Source organism: Lynx rufus, unplaced genomic scaffold, assembly GCF_022079265.1.
Source record: "Lynx rufus isolate CCGP_SWC_20201006 ecotype Redwood Valley unplaced genomic scaffold, mLynRuf1.p SCAF_4, whole genome shotgun sequence".
In the NCBI taxonomy this organism is placed as follows: Eukaryota; Metazoa; Chordata; class Mammalia; order Carnivora; family Felidae; genus Lynx; species Lynx rufus.
The window spans coordinates 61,458,616-61,478,927 of NW_025814856.1; the positions used below are offsets into that span (position 1 = coordinate 61,458,616).

Sequence of the window (20,312 nt, forward strand, 5' to 3'; positions counted from 1 at the left end):
GTGGGGGTGAGGGGTGTGGTCCTAGAAACAGCTCAGCCACCCACGTCCCTCCCGCCACCCTAGAGCCAGCCCCTTCTCTGGCCCGGGCAGGCGAGGTGCCTATGCAGCAGAGATGATGTCAGAGCGGGAGCAGAGAGGAGGCAGGCTGCCTCAGCAGGAAGCACAGGGGGCACAGAGGTGAGCAATGGGGGAAGCCAGGGGCGTCTGAGCTACTCCCTCCCCCAACTGCCCCTTCTCCCCTGGGACCTGCGTCTGAGACCACCCTGCGCTCCTGGCCCCTGGCTGCCCGGCAGACAACATGAGACGTAGACCTTGCTCTGGGCCTTGGGCAGCCCCAGACTTGTGGGGCTCACTGTACACCTGCCCCCCTACTCTCAGCACAAGTGCCCCCCAGGGGTCACCGTCCCAGACATGCCCCCTGCTGGCCTGCCTCCTGCCCAAGCACAGGCTCCTAAGGGGGGGCGGGGTGCGGCAGTACCTTGATCCCGTCCACAGGGTTATGAATGACGGTGGTTTGAGGCTCCTACAGAAGAAGGAAGCAGAGGAAGGAAAGAGGGAAGTGAGCAGGGCAGGAGGGGGTAGGGGAGGAGGGCAGCGGAGCCAGGATGGCAGGAGGCGGAGCGGGCTGGGGAGGCCAGGGTGGGCCCAGAGGTGGGCAGAGAGCAAGCGTGTATGCCCACAGAGTGTGGGAGACAGCATGGGGGCCCCGGGCAGGAAAACAGGTCCTCCCCTCCCTTGGCTGCCCCGGCATGGTGGGGGCACGGTTTTGAGGATGTCATGGGGGTGGAGTGGCACATGGGATGGACAAGGTCTGAGACGGGGCTGGCTGTGTGGGACCCTCCCCTCCTGGACTGAGGCTGCCCCCACGTGTGAGATGGCCATCTGGCAAACCCAGCCTTCCTGTGGGCATGTGGGGCTGGCTCCCAGAGGTGGGCCTGTGGCCCATGGAAACACCACACGTGCTCTGAGAAAACTCAACCTGTGCGCCAGCAAGCCCCAACAGGCCACCATGAGCACACAGCTCCACCACAGCACCCCTGCTCCACCAGCTGGGGCGTCCCCTGGGCAGGATCCCCCAGGCAAGGGCCAGAGCCAGAACCCCCGGGCTTCTCCCTCCGGGCAGCCACAGGCCAGCACAGCCATGGACGTGCATCTCCCTGGCCGCTGGGGGACTTGTGGGCCATGGCCTCTGATGGGAAGGTACCCCGACTGGATCTCCACCAGGGAGACTGCCAAGGGCTCCTGTCTCCCTCAGATCACTGGGTGGGCTCCGAGGCCATGACCAGCCTCACCCATTCTTTCCCAAAGCCCCCAGGTCCTGGACGGCGCACCCATGCAGCACCTGGGAGGTGTCTTCCCGGCAGGCCACGCCCCTGCAGTGTCTGCCTGGGCACTCTGGATGGGCCTGCCGAGGGCGGAGGATCAGAAGTGCCCTCCACCCTGGGCCTCGCCTCACTGGCCGCCTGAAGGCCTCTCATTGCTGACTCAGAGTCCACCCAGGCGGGAGGCTGGGCCAGTCCCTGGCACCTGAGGGAGGCTCCCGAGCACAACCCCAGGACTGCCTGAAAGGGGCTCAGCCCTCATTTCACACCGAAGAGGCAAAGGGGGCTGGAGGACCAGGCGTCCACCAGAGACAGGGCAGGGCTGGACCCCACCTTCACCCCAGGCCTCTGGACAGGTGGCCACCACATGGCCGGGGTGCGAGAGGGCCGGAAGCAGGGGGCTGAGGGGCTCAGTACCAGGGCGGCTGGAGGGAGTGTCCCCTTAGGGCTGGTCACAGCTGCACTGTTTTTGGTGCTGTTCGTCTGGGGCTGTGGAGAGAGGGAGAGGAGGTTAGAGGGACAAGGGGAAACTGCCTAGCTTAGAGGGAGGCCCTGCAGGGCGGTGGGGTAGGGCCAAGCGGCAGGGTCAGGGCTCCCCCCAGGGCCTAGCGCACTCACCTTCACCGCGTCTGCTTTCTTGTTGAGTAAGCTCTTGGCTGCTGCATGAGGACAAAACAGGCAACATGAGCAAAGGGCCTGGGGCCAACACCACCCAGCCCTCAGTGTGAGGTGACCTCAGGGACCGGCCAGGCTCTGGGGGCCCCCAAGAGCAAGTGGGCAGGTGAGTGACCCAAGGTCCTGAGGCAGAGTGGCTTCTGTGGCCAGCAGGGACAAAGCAGGCCTGTGGGCCATCCTGGAGAGGCCCACCCAACACCCTCATCCCCAGGACAGGTTCCTTCCCCAGGCCATGCACCATGACCCTGCAGGACACAGAGATCCCCCCACCCACCAGGGCCCCACCCCAGGTAGGAACACAGGACAGGGCACCAGGGTGGGGTGGGGACATCTGTTTGCCCTTCTCTGTGTTCTTGGGCAGGGGTGGTGAGCTGTAACTGGCCACCCAAGCAGGGAGGGGCTCGTCCCAACCCCAGGGGCCTGCCTGCTCTCAGCCTCCTGGCCCCTTCTCAGCCAACAGGACTCAGGACCCTGGCTGTGCCCCCAGCCCCCGGCTGAGAGCACCCAAGGGGCTGCCTCATTCTTCGTGAACCAGTCCTGGCCTTGCTCTGGCAACATCGGCGCCAACATGGGCCTCTCCGTCCACGCCTGAGGGCCCTGGGCTCTGAGTGGGTTCAGCAGGATGATACCCTTGGGGGAGGGTCCCAGGATCCCACCACCTGTAGGATGCTGGGCAGGTGGCCTGTGTTACCCCACTTGACCCCACAGAGATTGGGGCAGACTAGCCCTCACCTCACTCTCTTCTGTGCGAGCCCACCCTGCCCACATCTGCGCTCTCCTGAGTGGTTAGTTTTGATGGTGGAACCTCGGAACACAGGAAGTCAACTTACCTCACAGGAAGGGAAAGGTGAGGACAGAGTAGTGAGGAAAAGAAAAAAAACAGGATTCGTATGGTCAGGTCAGGGTCCGGAGTGCGGCCCAGGACTCAGCCTGGTCCTGCCCACCCCACCCACGCTCCCCGAGGGCAGACGCCGGAGGGGTAAGGTCCAGGGTGGTCAAGACCCCCGCCCCCCTCCCCCCCAGCCAGCCCTGAAGCAGAGCCGCCAGCTCAGTGGGACCAGGGTGGTCCCCAGTGGGCCTGGCCCAGGACCCCTCGCTGCCAGGAATGTCCCCGGAGGAACACCCACTCGGGGCTGTGACATCAGACCCTGTGAACGCTTGGGCCCAGAGAAATGCAGTGGTTCTCAAAGTGGGGTCTCCACGCTAGCAGCATCAGAACCACCCAGGTCCACCCCAGACCTCTGGGGGAGGGGGGAGGTGGGTGTGGTATCCGTTCAGTTGTCATCTGTCGTGGAGGATCCTAACTCTGCTTCACTTTGAGAACCACCGTCAGGTCCCCAGTGCAGCAGCCAAGGGGGAATCCCAGGCCTTGGGCCACTGCCTGCTAACCACCTTCCTCTCTGCAGTCACCCATCGCTGCCCTCTGGGCTCTGGGCAGGGACACAGGTGACTGCTGGGCCAGGGGGCGCTGTGGGGCTGTTGGAGAGCCACCCTGGGTGCAGTGTCTGTTCCCGGCCCTCCCCCCACAACCATCCTTTCCTCCCCCAGGATCCAGGGAGCAGCATTGCACCACAGAGCCTGCCTCCTGGCCCAGCTCCGTGTCCGGTGGTCCTCATTCTGTGAGAGGTGTCTTGGGGTCCCAGTAAGTGAAGGGACAACAGGCCACCCCTTTCGTTGCCCCCCAGGCCTGCCTGCTCTGCGTCTCAGCCTCCCGATCCTGGGGAAGCTGGATCAGAACTGTGTCCTGATGCCCTGCCAGCCGAGACCCAAGAACGTCCCAGCACCAAAAATGCCACCTTCTCGGAGCCACTTCCTGCGGCAGGGATTGGGGAGGGGTGGGCCAGCCCTGCACACGGAGCCCTGGCTCCTGACCTAGCGATCAGCATGGCCCCCTTGACCCACACTGACCTCAGCAGTCCGCTCCCTTGGCCCCCCACCCCCACCCCGGCGTCCAGTGCGCAGGCAGAGCCCAACTCCTCTGAAGTGGGAGTCATGCGGGGACCCCTCCTCCTGGGCCCACCAGCTGGGGGCGGGTCTCCTCCAGGGGCCAGGAGAGGAAGGCCCCCAGCCCCTCTGAAGGCGCGCGCATCAAGGCAGGTGAGCAGGCAGGCAAGCTGACCCCGCACCCAAAGTTAAGCCGGGCCCTGCGGCACCCTGTGGGCTCGGCATCAGAGCGGTGCAGCCCAGGGCTGGCTCGGCGCCCTGAGGAGATGCGGTCGGCACTGCCCCCCACCACCACCCCCCCCCCCGCCCCGAAGCCAGGCCCTGGGTGGAGGCAGATGGAGACCCTGGGACAGACCTGGGTCTTACGAGGGTACTCCTCTCAGTCCCTGACTCAATCAAATCCCAGACTGTGCTACTCGACACGGCAACACCCATCCGGGGACTCAGACGGCTCCACCAGGGCCCGGGCTCCGGAAAGCCCGACAGCAGACACCAATCCTCTCACCCAGTTCCCATACCCTGCCCCCAGGAGCCACCTCTAACCAGCATCTGCGAGTGTGGGCGCAGCATGGACTGGAGCTATGCCCTCCCTGGAAGCAGCTCCTGGAAGAGTTCATGGCTCCACCCAGATTGGTTCCAGGTCCTCGTCAACCCCCGTTTACACTGGCACTCGAAAGCACAGGCTGTTCCATCTGTGCCACGGGGGCCTGAACTGGCGCCCCAGAGCCCTGATAGATACACAGAGACCTTCTGGCCCACCCACCGGGGGTCCTCAGGCCAGGCCACGGTTGCCCCCTCCTGCTCCCTTCTTGAGGAAGGCCAAGACACTCCCATGAGCCTCAGCGTCTGTCTCTACAAAGACCCCCAGGGCTCCTCTGGCCCAGGTGCTATGTCCCCCAGGGGGCCGCCCCCATGGAGGGGCAACAGCCTTGAAGCTGAGACCCCCCCAGCCCAGTGCCACTGGCTGAGCTGGGCTGACCTAGCAGGGGGGCCCTCAGCCCACAGGGCGGGCCCAGCCTCTGCCCCGTCTGCACACCAGTCACCCGGGACAGCCATGCTGGGCTCCGTCCTCATGCATTGACCGCACCCGGGACACAGCGGCCCTCGGCGCCCAGGGCACTGCACATGCACACGGCCTCATGCGGTGCACATCCACTGCTGGCAGGCGGGCTGCAGGCAAGGGCCCTCGGCAGAGAGCAGCCAGAGGTCTCACTCGCTGTGGCTGGACAGCAGCTCTTCCCCAGGAGCGCCTAGGTTCCCTGCTCCCCGCTCTCCTCCCCTCACCGGCTCTAGAAAGGCTCTGGACATTAAGCCAAAGACATCCTTCTGGGTAGGGCCTCGCCTGCTGGACAGGTCTGCTGCGCTCACAGGAGGGGCACGGACCCTCCTTCCCCAGGGCGGCCTTCCCCTGAGCATCCCATGGGGTGGTGGCTGGGAAGAGGGGCCCTCCAGCTGGGCAGGTGGGGCTGCACACCCGGCGGGGGGATCTTGAGGCAAGAGCTGGGGTGGACGGGGTGGGGGATGAGGCCTCCACCCCGCCCCAAGGCAAAGCACAAGGCAATGGCAGGACGCCAGGCCCCGCAGCTCCATCCGGGGAGTCCTAGGATCGGCCCTCAGCTGGCTCCGTGCACCCTAACCCTGCCCACCCCCGGTTCACGCTGCTCCAGCAGCAGGTCCTGGGGTCTGCCAGCCCTTGGGGCTCTGGCTAAGGTCACAGCTGGGTGGTCGGGGCTGGCCGGAGCGGGTGACAGGGCTCGCGTGGGGCAGGGTCTCTGCCTCAGTGCCTTTTTCCCTGGGGCCCCCCATTCAGGGTTCGGACCCAGCAGCAACCCTGAGGTTTCTTATGGGCAGTCAAGGTCACTGGGAACGGGGGTCTTGACAGACAAGTGGGGAGAGAGATCAGAGAGCAAAGGGCTCTGACCAGAGGGGTCTCCTGACCCCCAGACTCAGGGGCCAGGACCAAGATTCAATGAAATGAGTGTGGGCGGAGGCACGGCTTAGGGGTCACCTAGCCCGGCCCCTCCTTTAGCAGGTGGGGTCCGAGACCCTCCTTGTGGGACCTGTGCACAGCGGGAGCGGGGGCTCCCGGGGCCTCTGGGGTGGCCCTGGAGGCCCAGCCGGCAGCTGCGTGCAGCGAGGGGGCTGCGTGCCGACAGGCGGGACCCTGGTCAAGAACATCTACCTTGTTCCACCAGCCCCATGGTGGTGCCGGAGGCCGCGGTGGACATTGTGGCTGGAGCGGTGGTCTGTCTGCCCACTGTTAGCACCGGGTTAGAGACGAGGGAGGGGCGGACACAGACGGGGCGGGCAGGGGAAGGGAGGGGGAGAGACAAAGGAAGCAGAAGAAGATTAGAGTCCACGGTTGGGTGGCGAATGGCTCCAGAGTCCCGTTCACAGGAGAGTGGGAACAGGACCCAGACCAAGTGACAGTTGGAAAGCGTCTGCCTCCTTTCTCCTTAGAAAACCCCCGCGGGGGCTTCTCGCACCCACTGGGCGGGTGTGCGCACAGGACAGGTCCTATTAGTGTTGGTGTGACAGCATGCCCCCCCTTCCCTGCAGCAAAAGTAACAGGATAGGGTGCTGAATACAAACGGACAAGAACGGACCCCAGACGCTCCCGCACCCGACGACGCGGGCGACAGACAACCACAGGACAGCCAGAGGGTGACCTGCCCCTCAGGGAGACGCTGTGCCCAGCGGGCCTGCCGGGGCCCCTGGCCTTGGGGTCGCTGACAGACCCCCTAGAGCAGCCGCACGCTCCCAGCCCCACCCACCCTCAGTGCCCCAGGTGGGCGGCCGCCAGCATGTCCAAAGCTCAGCAGGGAGGTCCCGGGCTCTCCTCTCCCCTCCCACACACAGAACGGGTGCTCAGAGGGTCAGGACAACAACGAGGCCACAGAGGTGCCGACCAACACCCGGACAGACACACAGAGCTGTGGCCCAGGTGGCAGGCAGCTCAGACACTGGGGCGTCAGGCGAGGACACAGAGACCCAACACGCAGGGACGGGGCCGAGTGGGGGTGTCGCCCATGGAGCCCAGGCCTCGCTGCCCTCAGAGGACAGAAGGCCAGGCTGCTGAGCAGTGGAGGAGAAGGGCCATTGGGGTGAGAGGGGTGGGCCGTGGACCACAGGCCGTTGGTGAGCCTTCTCTTCGGGGCGAAGACTGTTCTCACCTGAGAAATTTCTCGTGGCCAGCATAGTGGTGAGGATGGCACCCTGGGGAGAGACATATAGCTGAGACCAGGAATCCCAGCCCCGACCTCAGGCTCTGGGTGCCCGGGCAGAATCAGGGTCACAGCCTTGTAGACACAAGACTACAAAAGTGCCAGCTGCATGGCCAGGCCTCCTTCTTGCAGAGCTGAGACAGCGGCTGCCCACTGACCACAGCCCTCCTGCCTGCAGTAGTGCTCCGGGGAGACCCACGAGGGGCTGGCCTCCCACAGGTCAGCCCCCTGCCACCTCCCCCCGACCCCCAGGCACCAGCTAGGGTGCTCTCCTCACCAAACCCACTAGGGTCTGCGGCTGGCTGCTGGCTCACATGAAAGCAAGCAGCAGAGACCAGGTGCACAGCATGTCCTAGGGGGCACGTGGCCCACGGGCAGACTCTGTGCACCTCCAGTGTCACTGTCATGTGGGGGCTGAGTCCACCTGGCACGTCTGGTCTGGGGTGGTGCTAAGGTCACTGGGACCCCTGTGCCTCCCCTTACCAAGCCAGCCAGGACCCCTCTGGCCTCTCTGAGCCTGGGGCTGCACCCCCGGGGGGGGGGTGGGGTCAGCAGGCAGGGGCCGGGGGGACTGGGCCGGGTCTCACCTTGAGCTTTCTTCGGGCATTGAACTTCTTCAGGCACTCCACAGTCTCCTGCCTGTGCATCATAGAGGCCACAGTGGAGCGTTGCTGTGGAAAGAGGGATGTTAGCTTTGCACCTGAGGCGACTCGAAATGGGGATCAGGGAGAGGGACAACAGGGCCGTGGCACCTACAGGGGCCAGCAGGAGACCATCCATCCCAGCTGCTGCCTGGCCCCAGTGCATCACCCCTTACAGCCTGCCTGCCCCCACCTCATCCTCACCCTGCTGGCACCCCAGACGGCTGTGTCCCCGACCCACTGCCCCCTGGCTTGTCCCTTGTCAGCCTCCACGCCCTGTTCCCTTACATGAGGGACGGGGCCTCTCTACCCCCAGAGCCCCGTCCTCCCAGAGACTGAGGCCTGTGCTGTGCCCAGCAGACCAGGGGGCCCGTCAGAGGTAAGGAGCGGGGTCAACGCGCTGGGGACACTTACGCAGACCCACGGGTGCTTCAGCGCCTCGTGTGCGGTAATGCGCTTGGCGGGGTTGATGGTCAGCATCTGGTTGATGAGGTTTTTGGCTTCAGGAGTGACCGTGTCCCACTCGGGGGATGGAAACTAGAAAGAAAGCAACACGTGGGAGAGCCTGAAGCCCCCACCCCAGGCAAAAGCCCGAATTCTCCGAGGTATCTCATCCAGGTCATGATTCTGGGGAGCAGGTGGTCCTGCCCATTCCCTGTCCCCCGCCCCGACAAGACGGGGTCCCAGCACTCACATCGTAGGCCCCCGCCTTGATCTGCTGGTACAGCTTGTGCTGGTCCTCGTCCCAGAAGGGCGGGTAGCCCACAAGCAGGATGTACAGGATCACCCCTGCGCAAAGCAGAGCGCCGGCCTCAGGCTGCCGCCTGGCCCTCAGCCCCTTACCATGGAGCCCTCGCCCTCTCCCAACCACCGCCCAGCCCCACCCAGCCCCCGCCCCCACGCAGCCCCGCCCTCAGCCCCTTCCCCTGCAGGCCCCAGCACCGCCCCCACCAGCAGGTAGCCCCGCCCCCAGCCCCTACACCTAACACCCGACCACGCAGCCCCGCCCCCAGCCCCTAGCCCCGCAGTCCCTTCCCCGCCCCCATATAGCCCCGCCCCCAGATCCTACCTCCAGCCCCCCAGCACCCAGCCCCTACCCCTACAGGCCCCCGACCTAGCCCCCAGCCCCCACGACCACGCAGCCCCGCCCCCAGCCCCCAACCACCACACAGCCCCGCCCCCAGACCCCCGCTGCCCCTACCCCCGACCCCACCACCACGAAGCCCCGCCCCCAGTGCCTACTCCCAGGCCCAAACCACCAAGTCCTTGCCCCCACCCCCTATCCCTGCAGTCCCCAGCCCCTGCCTTCGCCCCCGAAGCCCCTGCCCCCCAGCGCCCACCACCACGCAGTCCCACCCCCAGCCCCTTCCCCCACCCCAAAGCCCCCGCCCCACCCTCGAAGTCCCTGACCCCAGCCCCTACCCTCAGTCTCCACCCCCGCAGACCTCCAACCTCAGGCCCCCACTCACTAGGTCCCCCACCCCCGCAGCTTCCCGGAACCCCTCAGCCCCCACTGGTGCCTCACCCCCAGCCCCCCACTAGGCAGCCCCACCCCCACCCCACACTCCCCAGACCCCACAACCCCTACCTGAGCCCCGCACCCAGCAGAGCCCATCCCTGTGCCCTTGGAACACAAGTGCAGTGACACGCCAGTCAGGGCACACTGCTCTCCCCACCAGGGGACAGGGGGTCAGAGGCCCAGCTCCTGCACTTAACAGCTGCGGTGTCCTTGGCCTTGGCTGCGATGGGGACCCTGCCCAGAGCCAGTGAGCCACATGAGGGCACTGGGGTCCTCAAGTGCCCCCCCCACCCCTGAAGTGTCACCTCAGGTGCTCAGCTCTGCAGGGGATCCTCAGGCAGCCCTGCCAGAGTGGCCTGCACAGCCCCCTACCCCTCCAGCACCCTGCCATCCTTGCACTCAGGCCTCTCACTGGGGAGGTGGGCTTCTGTGAGTGGGGAGGGGCCCCCTGGCTGGGGGCAGCCCAGGGGCGGGTCTGGCACAGCCCAAGTGGCATAGGCCCATGACTTCCTCCCCGAGGCCCCACCCACACACACGGAGGCCTCACCGCACGCCCAGATGTCCACCGGCTTGCCATATGCTTCCTTGCGCAGGACCTCTGGGGACAGGTAGCCTGGCGTGCCAGCGAACCCTGCAGACAAGGAGGAGAAGTGTGAGGGCTGAGGTGGCAGCTGACCCCCACCCCACCTCCACCCCCACCCCAGCCCACCAGGACACTCACCAAACCACGCCTGCTGGTCCCCCTGCACCTCGATGGCCAGGCCGAAGTCCGCCAGCTTCACTGCAGCCCCTTTGCACTTGCTGGCCAGGAGCAGGTTCTCAGGCTGCAGGGAAGGCGACGAGCCAGTGGGCGTGTGGTTACACCCGGGGCGTCACGGAGGGAGCGGTTTGCAGGCTGCCCTGTGGGGGCCACCCCGGGCGTGGCTGACACCCTGTGACCTTCCCGGGGACAGAGGGGAGTGGGCTCACACCCAGGGAGACGACTGTACTAAAGGCACCCTACAAGTCCTAGCAGGCAGCATCCCCACCCCATGCCCCCACCTGGGCGCTGAGACACGGTGGGGGGCTGCCTGAGGATGGTGACCCCAGAGGGCACGGAGGAGGACCACGGGCCCCATAGCCCGGGCACCTCGGAACATCAGCCCACCAAGTCCCTCTGGCTTGGCTGTCCCACTCCCCGCCTGCCTGGCCTCAAGGAGCAGCAGCCTTGCTCAAGCTGAAATGACATTCGTCCCCATCCCACAAGAGTACCAAGGGGGCTGCCGTCCTTGACTGGGGACATGTGGCCCGAGGGCCCAACAGGGTCCCTGTACACTGAGTCCTGTACACAGGGCCCCTCCCATCCTGGCCCGGCCACCTCCCGCGGTGGTAGCCTCTGGACTTCCCCATCGGTGACCAGGCCAGGGGCTCCTGGGGCCCTCAGCCCCCTCACCAGGCCACCCTCCCAAAAGGCAGGCCCACTGAGACCACACTGCCATTTCAGGGTAAACACCACCCACCCAACTGTGTCAACTCTGCTTGTAACCCTGACGTGTTAGATCGTGGTAAGAGGCCCTTGGAACCCATGAAGGATGCTGCCCTGTGGCAGGAACCAGGGACCCTCTGGGCTCCATCCCTACAGAAGACACATGACAGGGACATGTGGCCCTGCCCACCCAGCACAGCCTGGAGGCCCCTGAACACCTTCATTTTGCCCACGTGAGCCGGGTAGGAGACCCCCCCCCCACCTCCTCCTGCACCCACATGAAGCAGTCTGAAAGAGCAGGGGCACAGCTGTGGCCGGCCAGGGGGGTTGACCTGAATTCCACAGATCAGAGAGAACAAAACCGCACTCCCGAGAAGCAAGACTTAAGTGAGCTTGGTCTCAGGGAAGGGCTGGGGATCCTGGGAAAAGAGGGGATGCAGCAGAGCCCCGCCCCCTGCAGCCCCTGTGCGCTCTCCTCCCTCCCTTCTCCCCGCCTTGGCTGAGAGCAAACCCACCATGGCAGGGCCTCTGGGGCTCTGTCCCAGTCAGGAGACCAGGAGGCAGGGCCCTCTCCAGAGGAGGGCACTCAGCCCTTCACACGTGGCGGGAGGCTGAAGGGTGCTGTTTGCCCCCAGGGTCACAGCTGGGCTGTGGGGAGCATTACCGTGGCCCCAAAGATAGCTATGAATCATGAACAAGGTGGGGATGCATGCCTCCAAGGGATGCTGCTTCCCACAAAATATGGTGACAGAGGGGAGACTCATGACAAGGCAGGCCAGCAGCGCAGGCACAGAGGGCCACAGGACCATGTGGGACATGCAGAGAGGGGGTCCTGAGCCTGCTCCTGGCGGGACCTCGTCCCCAGAGCAGCGCCGCAAAGATCACACACACACACACACACACACACACACACACCTGGTAGCCCAAGGAAGGTGTGACCCCGTTCAGTGTGAGCACACATCCCATGGGAAGGCTGGTCTCAAAGGCCACCTGGGGACTCTCTGCAGGAATGACAGGCCCACTCCCACCCCCACCCCAGAGAAAAAGCCAACAGGAACACAGCTTGGACAGACTAGGAGGCAGGGGAGGGGGAGGGGGAGGAGGAGGGCTGCTGTTCCTCCTGAATCCATGCTGTGCCCTGCAGGTGACAAACCAGTTTGCCTAGAGCTGAGCCTGGGGCAGCAGAGACTTGCAGCCTGGGCTGGACATTGGCAGAGAGCAGGGAGGCCGGCCCCTCACCCCCTGCTCCCTTGGCATCAGCCCTACCTGTGTGCCCCACGCCAGGTCTGAGCCTCACCTGGAGCCCAGAAAGAAACACCCCAAGTAGACATAGGCTGATTTTTGACACCTGCCCTCTCTCAATCCTGGAGCCTGGAGGGGTCTGGAGGGACGTGTGCAGACACACGCATGCATGCACACATACACACACCTTTGTGCTCACACATGCATGCACACACACACACCTTCATGCACACACACCTCACACATGCATACGCACACACGCCTTCACGCACACACACATGCCTTCATGCACACACATGCATGACACACACACTTCACACATACCTTCATGCACACACACGTATGCACGCACATGCATGACACACCTTCAGGCACACACCTCACACTCATGCACACACACACCTTCATGCACACACACCATCACACGGACACGCATGCACACACATGTGTGCAAACACACGTACATGTGAGCACACGTTTCTCCTGCCTTTGTGCACACATACTCACATACCCACACAAGTACACACATGCACACCTGCACATGTTCTCACACACATCTGCTCATGCACACACATACGTGCACATGTCCCCACACACACATCATTTCCTGGCATGCTCACTGCTCCTCCGGGGTCTCCTTTTGCAAGACATGCAGGTACAGACAACAGACACCTGGCACAGAGCAGGGTGGGGGACTCACCTTGAGGTCCCTGTGGACGACCCCCATTTGGTGGCAATGGAGAACCGCCTCCAGGATCTGCTGGATGCAGTGACTGTGGCAAACAGCAGGGTAATTAGTGAGAGTGGCCTGAGGGGTGGGCAGGTGTGCATGGCACTGGGGTGGGGTCCCCTGCCTGGCCGGCTCACAGGGAAGCAGGGAATCGAGATGTTGCCTGCCATATAAGAGAGGAGACGCCAGCCAGAAGGGGGCCTCTGGGGCTCCTGCCTCACCCCCACAGGTCGGCACAAGGCATGGCCAGGCCCCCTTCACCCCTCGCCCTGCCTTCTCCTCTGACCAGGCTCACGGAAGGGACACTCAGAGGAAACATCCCTGTTCTGGGGGCACCTCCCCAGGCGCAGGCCAACCGAGCCTGACCCTGAGCCAGTGGCCCCTGAGAGGGAGGCCAGGGCTGAGCCCACACCCTGTCGGGCAGGCTTGCAGGGGGAGAGGAGGAGAGGGCCTCACTCTGTCCCGGGCGGTGCCAACACTGCGGCCAGTTGTTCAGGTGTTGGAGCAGGTGCTGTTCCAACAGCCCTGAACATCCACACGGCTGCTGGTGGCTCAACTCCGTAGCAGCCTGGGGGGGACGGAAGCTCTCCTGGCACAGAGGCAGCCCCAGCTCTGCCCGGAACCCCGAGCCAGGGAGCAGTCTGGGAGGACTGGCTGGAGGGAGAGGTCAGGGCTGTTCTCAGGCACCTTGGACACCTGTGCGTCAGCAACACCGCTGCACACCAGCCCCAGGGGACCCTGCCCCCCTGCCTCTGTGCACACAGCGCCTTGAGACCTGGGCCTGCCTGCTACCCCCAGATAGCCCCAGGTGTCCGGACAGTTTCCAGCTGCCCCCAGAGCCAGGCACAGGCCACCGGGAGCCTACCGCCCAGGGTCTCAGTCACAGCCCCTCTGGGTGGGGGTGAGTGAGGGATGCAGATTGCCTCAGAACGCCTCCTGCCACGGCTGGACCCTGACTGAGGGTCAGCTGGAAGGGTCAGCTCTGTTTTCCTGACAGCAAACTCAGAGACGGGGCAAGGGACCAGATCTGCTCTTCAAATAGCTCTGGCCACCTCTGGAAACCATCCGCCAGCTGCATAAAAAAGGAAACTTGGGTGTCCTCCTTGCAGAAGCCAGGCCCTTGGACCCCCGATGGTGACAGGTTCCTGAGCTTTGTGGGGGTCAGAAGAAGCCGGGGCCAAAGCTGTGGGCCACAGCCCCCCTCCCATGTCCTGACTCTCCTGCCCTTGTGTCCTGGGGCCTCTTGTCCCTATGTCCTGATACTCCTGTCCCCGTGGCCTGGCCTAACTCACTCCCAGAAACTGCCTCCTTGTTCTTGTGACTCACAAAGCCCTCATCTGCCTGGAGCAGTCCCCTGTGACCCTCATCCCTGTCCTGGTGGCACCAGGCCCACATCCAGCCACCACCAGACCCTGTTACTGCAGCCATGGGCTCAGCCCCCATGGGCTGACCTCCCACTGCAAGCTCATCCAGGAGACCTAATCTGCTGGCCAGAGCTTGGCCATGAGGTCTGGGAAGCTCTCCTGGGCCCCTCTTCTGAGGTTAAGGCACGCCACCAGCACTTGCCACTGAGGCCACCTAGCCAGGGCCCAGGCAGGGGAGGACTCTGCCAGCCTCCAGAGACCTGCCACCCGGAACGTGTGTGCACGGCGCTCGGCCGCAGGCCCCCAGACTCCCACATGCTGCAGCACCCACTCGGGGTGAGGGAGGCCCCTGCTAGACTGGCCCCATCCTGTGCTGCTGCAGCTCGGCCTTGGCTGTGCGTCTGTGTGCCCAGCTGTGTGCCCTGCCCTCCCCCAGTGCCCCAGCTGAACTTACAGCCCACAGCAGGTGTTTCCTGGGCCCCTGGCTGCTCCTGCAAGCCCTGGGTGACCTGGCTTCAAGCTCAGACCTCTGGGATCACTGCTTGTCTCGCTTGGGGTCTGGCCCATCTTCCACTTTCACCCTCGAGACCCTTCCTGGATCTGACCCTGGACAACACCCTATGGACTCCCCCATGCTGGTCACCCCCCTGCAGCCACACGGCGGCTGCGTCCTCTGTGTGAGTGTCTCTGCACTAAACTGTGGCCTCTGTGACAGTAGAGGCGTGGCCCTTTCCTCTGCACTGTGTCCCTCGCCCCATCCAGCAGAAGACATTCCGAAAACATCTGTTGGAACCACGGGTCCATCTGCCATAGGACAGATGGATGATGTTGGCTCGGAGGGGGTAGGCTCACCCCCTGCCCTCCTCCTCATCCCCTCTTGGGGATGCAGGGCCCAAACCGTCGCCAGAGATGTGAGACCACAGCGCCTGAGCTGGCACAGTGTTTGTGTCCCCCCAGGACCATCACGGGTCTGACTTGGCCATGTGGCTGAAATCAAGGCCTACAACTCAGGACAGACCCTGCTCCAGGGGCTTCATGGCCACCCTGATGGAGAAATGGAAGGGCAGGGGTCCTGGGTGCTCAGGAACCAGCTGGCTAAGCACACCGCGTCCCCGAGAGAAAGCTGTGTGGGGCCTCCCCGCCCGTGCGGCCGTGCCAGCCAGTGTCCAGGACCAACGTGGGAGCTGCCTCCACGGCCTGCAGACACCCGTTCTGGGCAACCCTGCCCTCTCAGGGTTTCCGGGGACCACACACCGGCCACCTCACCACTCCCAGCTGAGACCATGGCCGTGGCGGACATGAGGTCACCTGGCCAGTCACGAGGTCCTGTCTGCCTCCTGCCTCGGCTCACATTGTACCATCTTCCTCAGAGGGCTTTTCTGTGGTCAGAGCTGTTCTCAAGTGCATTCCAGATGCTGGCGGAGTCCTGGCCGCTATATTCTCAGGGTCCGGGCTCTGAGATCACCCCAGCTGTGCCCTTGCCACGCCCCTCCCCCTTGGGAGCCAGAGTCCCAGGGGCTCTCATACATCTCCCAGGAGCCACACAGCTTTTTAGGGTTTTAAAAGCAGGGTTCTAAATGTTCTGAACTTTGCTCTCCCTGCTCTGAAGAGACCCTTCAGTCCCCCACAAACCACCAAGTCAAGATCTGACTTCCTCCCCGAGACCAGTCTCTGGCCTTCTGGATTAGCAACTCCTCCCGGGCTCCCGCCTCCTGCAGAGACTGGACACATTACAAGCCCCCGGGGACGCTGGGCTGTGAGCAGCTCGGCCCTGGAGGCCCCCGGAAGGGCTGCCAGTTAACTTGCTCGGGGCCAGAGCTCCATGCCCACCCCATGCGGCTGGCGTCTTGGGTCCCCGGCCCCTTTCGGTGGCGGGTCCCCCGAGAAAGGCAGTCGACACCGCCGCCCTCCCAGGACGGGAGCTTGCCTCAATCACGTCTGCCACAGTTCCTGACGATGCCCACGGGTGGCCACCACGTGGACGTCCACGCCAGACTCTGCCAGGCCCTCCTGCCCGAAAACAAAGCAGCAGCACAAAGGTCAGGCGCGGGACACCCCAGGTCAGTGCAGGGCCGGTGCTCCCAGGAGAAGAGGCAGCTGAAGGCGTGTGGATTTTATCAGTGGGGCCAGCCGGAGGCACTCCCCAAGTGTCCCCTGCCCCCCTCGTCCCCTCATCATAGTTGGGCTATGAGCAAGGCAGGCTTTGTGAGAGACACCTGGGCACCTGTGGGTGGGGTCTCTTCTGGGCCGGTTCCAAGGGGCCCCGACACAGCGGAGCCCTCCACAACAGCATCCCCAAGAACACCTGCCCTCCGATGGGGCAGGAGAGGTCCACAGGAGTTGAGGGGTGGGGCTGATGGCTGGAGGAGGTGTTGGAGACGAGGCCAAGAGGCAGGCAGAAGGGGCAGGTAGGTAAGGGAGGAGGTCTGAGGCCACAGGTGTTGGGGGGCCTGAGGTATGGGGTATGGGGAGTGCAACCTGGGGTATGGAGTGTGGGGCCTGAGGTGTGGGGTATATACTGGGATGTGGGGTGTGGGGCATGGGGTCAGGGCCTGGGGTATATGCTGGGATGTGGGGTGTGGGGCCTGGGGTGGGGGTCCTGGGGTGTATGCATAAAGTGTGGGGCGTGGGATGTGTGCACAGGGCATGTGCATGTGCATGGGGTGGAGACATGGGTGGGCACAGGGCACGGGAGGAGGGCACAGTGGGCAGGCTAGAGGGATCCAGGGGCCCCGAGCCAAGATATGGCTGCAGGCCATATCACCCCTCGGCCACGACTGTCCACTGCGGAATGCAGGCGGGGCCAGGCCCCAGGCAGTAGTGGGTGCTGAGGCCAGTGAAGGCATACGACCTCCCTGGGAAAGCCAGGCGGCACTGGAGGCAGAACTGGAAGGCAGTCCTCCTTGACCTTGCGCTGCCCCGGGGGGTGGGGGGGTGAGACCTGGTCTGGGGACAGCCTGCTGGGACCCTTCTGTCCTGGCCCCAGAGCCCCTCCCGCCCTGGCAGATGCCAGGACAATTGGGCCAGCAGGCAGACACCCACACTTGGGAATTTCCTGCCCGAGCTGCTCTGAGGACAGGAGCACGGCTCCACTTCCTGCTTTTCTCGAAAGAGGGAAACGAGGGCTGCGTCTTCCTGCTCCTGAAGGGGATGGGCAACTCCCAGGCCCCCGGGCTCCTCAAGGAGCCTCCAGAAAGTGGCCTGTGCCCTGCCCTCTGCCCCTGGGCAGTCTGGCCGGAGGGGAAGCCCAGCCCAACTCTGGCTGTGACTGTGCCAGACCACCTGCCTGCAGCCCCTGGGGTTTTGGGGGGACCCGCTCGCACCTTCTCACCAAGCCCGGGCAAGGTCGCCCATGGGTGCACAAGCAAGTCACAAAAAGCTACTTTTAAAAATAACATTCATTTTCTTGAATAGAAAAGTAATACATGTTCATCAAAGAAATTTTTAGGAACAGACAACACAAAAAATAAAAAATAAAAAATAAAAATCATCCATAGTTAAGTCCACGGCCTGGAGATGGGCACCGTCCCCCTTTATCTCTGTCAAGTGAGTGTCTCCTGACCCTGGCAAGCAGGGTGGGCGAGTGGCAGGGGAGCAGCCTCAGCACTCTTCAAGCTGAGATGCACAGTCAGGGTTCAGGGGGCATGCGGCCACCAGCATGGGCCACAGCAGGTCACAAGGGGGGTGGGGGGGGTGGCGCAGCCTTGCAGGGAGGAGGGCCCTGCGGTCCCCAGCCACGTGCCCAGATCACGGGGCCCCTCACCTGCTGTGCAGGCTGACCCCAGCAGGAAGGGCTGCCAGGGGCTACACGGAGGCTTCACGGGGAAGGAGCCAAAGTCCTTCCGTCCCTCCACACGGGGCCCTGGCTTGCTGCCTACCGCCCCTCGAAGGAGAGCCTGCAGATGTGTCCCGGAGGCTCGATCCTCCCCTGCTTCCCTTCCTGTCTGCGCCCCGGGGAGGACGGCACAGAAAGGGCTTCCTGCCTTGTCTTTGGAGAAGCGTTTGGAAACTGCCCAGCTCCTGGAGGAAGGCCTGCTGGGTGCCAGCCGTGGGCCACGGGCAGGGAGGGCATCCCGGGGAGGCCAGGAGGGGCCACCATCACACGCTGCCGTCCACTCTCTCCCTTCCAGCCACCCAGGGAAAGCACCCACTCTGTGGGCCCGCTCCTACCCCAGGAGATCTGGACTCCAGCCACGCCTCTGCTCTGCGGGAGGACACACCGACTGCCCCCTGCTCTTGGAACCTGCTCAGCCCGCCTGGTGAGGCAGGGCTGGCAAGAGAAGAGGGTAGGGGGAGTGAGGGCTGCACACTCACCTGGCATCCGCCTCGCTGTAGTACTCTCTGGCCACGATGTCCTCGAAGAGCTCCCCACCTGTCACCCTGCAGGCAGAGCACACACAGGTCAGTCTGGAGACCCACTCACCCTCATCACTTCCATCGCTGTCACAGCCACTGATGTCAACTCCTCTGGCTTGTCCTCCTCCTCCCCCTCCACCTCCACCTTGTCCTCTTCCTCCTCCTTCCCCCTCCTCCTCCTTCACCTCATCCTCCTTCTCTTCCTCCCCCCTCCTCCTCCCCCTGCCCACTCATCCTCTTCCTCCTCCTCCCCCTCCTCCTCCTCTTCCATCTCCTCACTATCCCCCTCCCCCACACTCCCCTCCATCCTCCTCCTCCTCCTGCCCGTCCCCCACTTCCTCCTTCTCGTCCTTCTCCTCTTCCTCCCTCCTAGGAGGATTCCACTATCACCACTTCCACCTTCACCCTATTGTCACCTAGGACTGACAGCTTACCGAGTCCTTATACGTGGCAGGATTTGACATTCGCAGCCCTGCTCCAGGACACAGCACAATCATGCTCAGAAAACCGAGTCTCAGATATCTAAGTGATGCTCGCATAGCGGGCAGCACAGGAGTTTGAGCCAGGCCTCTGCAATATTCCCTGGGCTTTGTGACTCTAATTCCAGGCCTGAAGAGATCTGGCTCGTTCCTCACGTCCCCCAGAACCAGAGATGTGTCTCTTCACAGAGCAAGGGGCCAGAAGAGACTGTGTGTGGACCTGGCCTCCCTGGTGGGTGAGACCACAAGGTGTTCAAAGTCTGTCTAGGAAGAGAGTGGGATTTCTGCCCACACAGCCACTGTCTGCATTTCCCTGCTCAGCGACTGTCCCTCAGGCCCTACCATTGGGATGAATACCCAGACAGCAGCCACTGCCTGCAGGGCCTCTGGGAACCCAGAAAGATGCCAGACAACCTGGGGTCTCTTGGGCTGGAAAACATGGTGTGGGCAGAAAGGTAACGACAATGGGGTGAGGGACACACACACAGGGAGCAGGGAGGAGCCATCCCTGGGTTCGCCCGAGCCCCTCACCCGGCTCAGCAGGCTCTGAGTCCCTCAAAGGACTCTGCCCAGGCTTCCCACCCTCTGCAGCCACACCGGCCCTGGGGGCTGTGGGCTCTCCATCCGCATTTCTGCTCTCATCGGGGCTCGTCATTGTGCCCAGTGCTCAGGGCTGTGGCCTGTGGCAGGGGCACTGCTGGAGGGGTGACCCTGTCATGGCTGGGCTCTCCTTTAACAGTGGAGAAAAATGAAAACAGGACATGCTGGGTGTTAGCATGCCCCCACTCCAGCTAGACGCCTGCCTCGAGAGCCCACTGGCCACTCCAACGACTCCGGGAGTGGGAGCATTTAGGGTCCCACTCTGCCACCAGGAGAGCCTGAGACTCAGAACCGGTGACCACCTAAGGGAGGCAGAACCCCGAGAACCCAGGAGAAGCGACCTTGTTATCTCTCCACACACACGGCTCACAGGTCAGGCTCTGCTGACCCAGAGTCTAAACACAGAGCAAAGGCAAGAAAGCCACCAGGTACCAGCCAGGACCCAGCAGGAACACAAGGAGCCACCCTAGGGAGCCTCACCCAGGGCTGGGGACAGGCCCTCTGAGTCCCTGTGTCCACTGGAGCCTATCTGTGCTGATGGGCACCTGGGGCCACGTGTTCCAGGGCCACAGGGCAGGGAGCTGGTGGCTGGGGGGGGGGGGGGGGGGGAGGGGTGGCGTCTCACGCTGTCCAGAAAGGACCTGATCCAGAGGCCGGCATCCCCTCCTGTCCTCCCTTTCTGCAGCTGGATAATGTGGCTGATTCTGAGCTGTCCCCAAGGCCTTGGTGACATTCCCAGGGTGGGAGTGGG

At 63.9% G+C, this 20,312-nt stretch overlaps 1 protein-coding gene across 1 annotated transcript in view; it reads right to left on the minus strand.

Moving 5' to 3' along the window:
• Positions 1 to 20,312, minus strand: part of CAMK2B (calcium/calmodulin dependent protein kinase II beta) — an 82,010-nt gene that overhangs the window by 10,018 nt on the left and 51,680 nt on the right. Inside the window, exons 5-16 of the mRNA XM_047097017.1 lie at positions 18,441 to 18,506; positions 12,733 to 12,805; positions 10,047 to 10,149; positions 9,873 to 9,956; positions 8,501 to 8,595; positions 8,221 to 8,343; positions 7,753 to 7,836; positions 7,115 to 7,157; positions 6,124 to 6,198; positions 1,941 to 1,978; positions 1,740 to 1,811; positions 479 to 523 (exon numbers count right to left, since the gene is read on the minus strand). Coding sequence (XP_046952973.1) covers positions 479 to 523; positions 1,740 to 1,811; positions 1,941 to 1,978; positions 6,124 to 6,198; positions 7,115 to 7,157; positions 7,753 to 7,836; positions 8,221 to 8,343; positions 8,501 to 8,595; positions 9,873 to 9,956; positions 10,047 to 10,149; positions 12,733 to 12,805; positions 18,441 to 18,506 — 901 coding nt within the window. The remainder of the gene's footprint in view (positions 1 to 478; positions 524 to 1,739; positions 1,812 to 1,940; positions 1,979 to 6,123; positions 6,199 to 7,114; positions 7,158 to 7,752; positions 7,837 to 8,220; positions 8,344 to 8,500; positions 8,596 to 9,872; positions 9,957 to 10,046; positions 10,150 to 12,732; positions 12,806 to 18,440; positions 18,507 to 20,312) is intronic.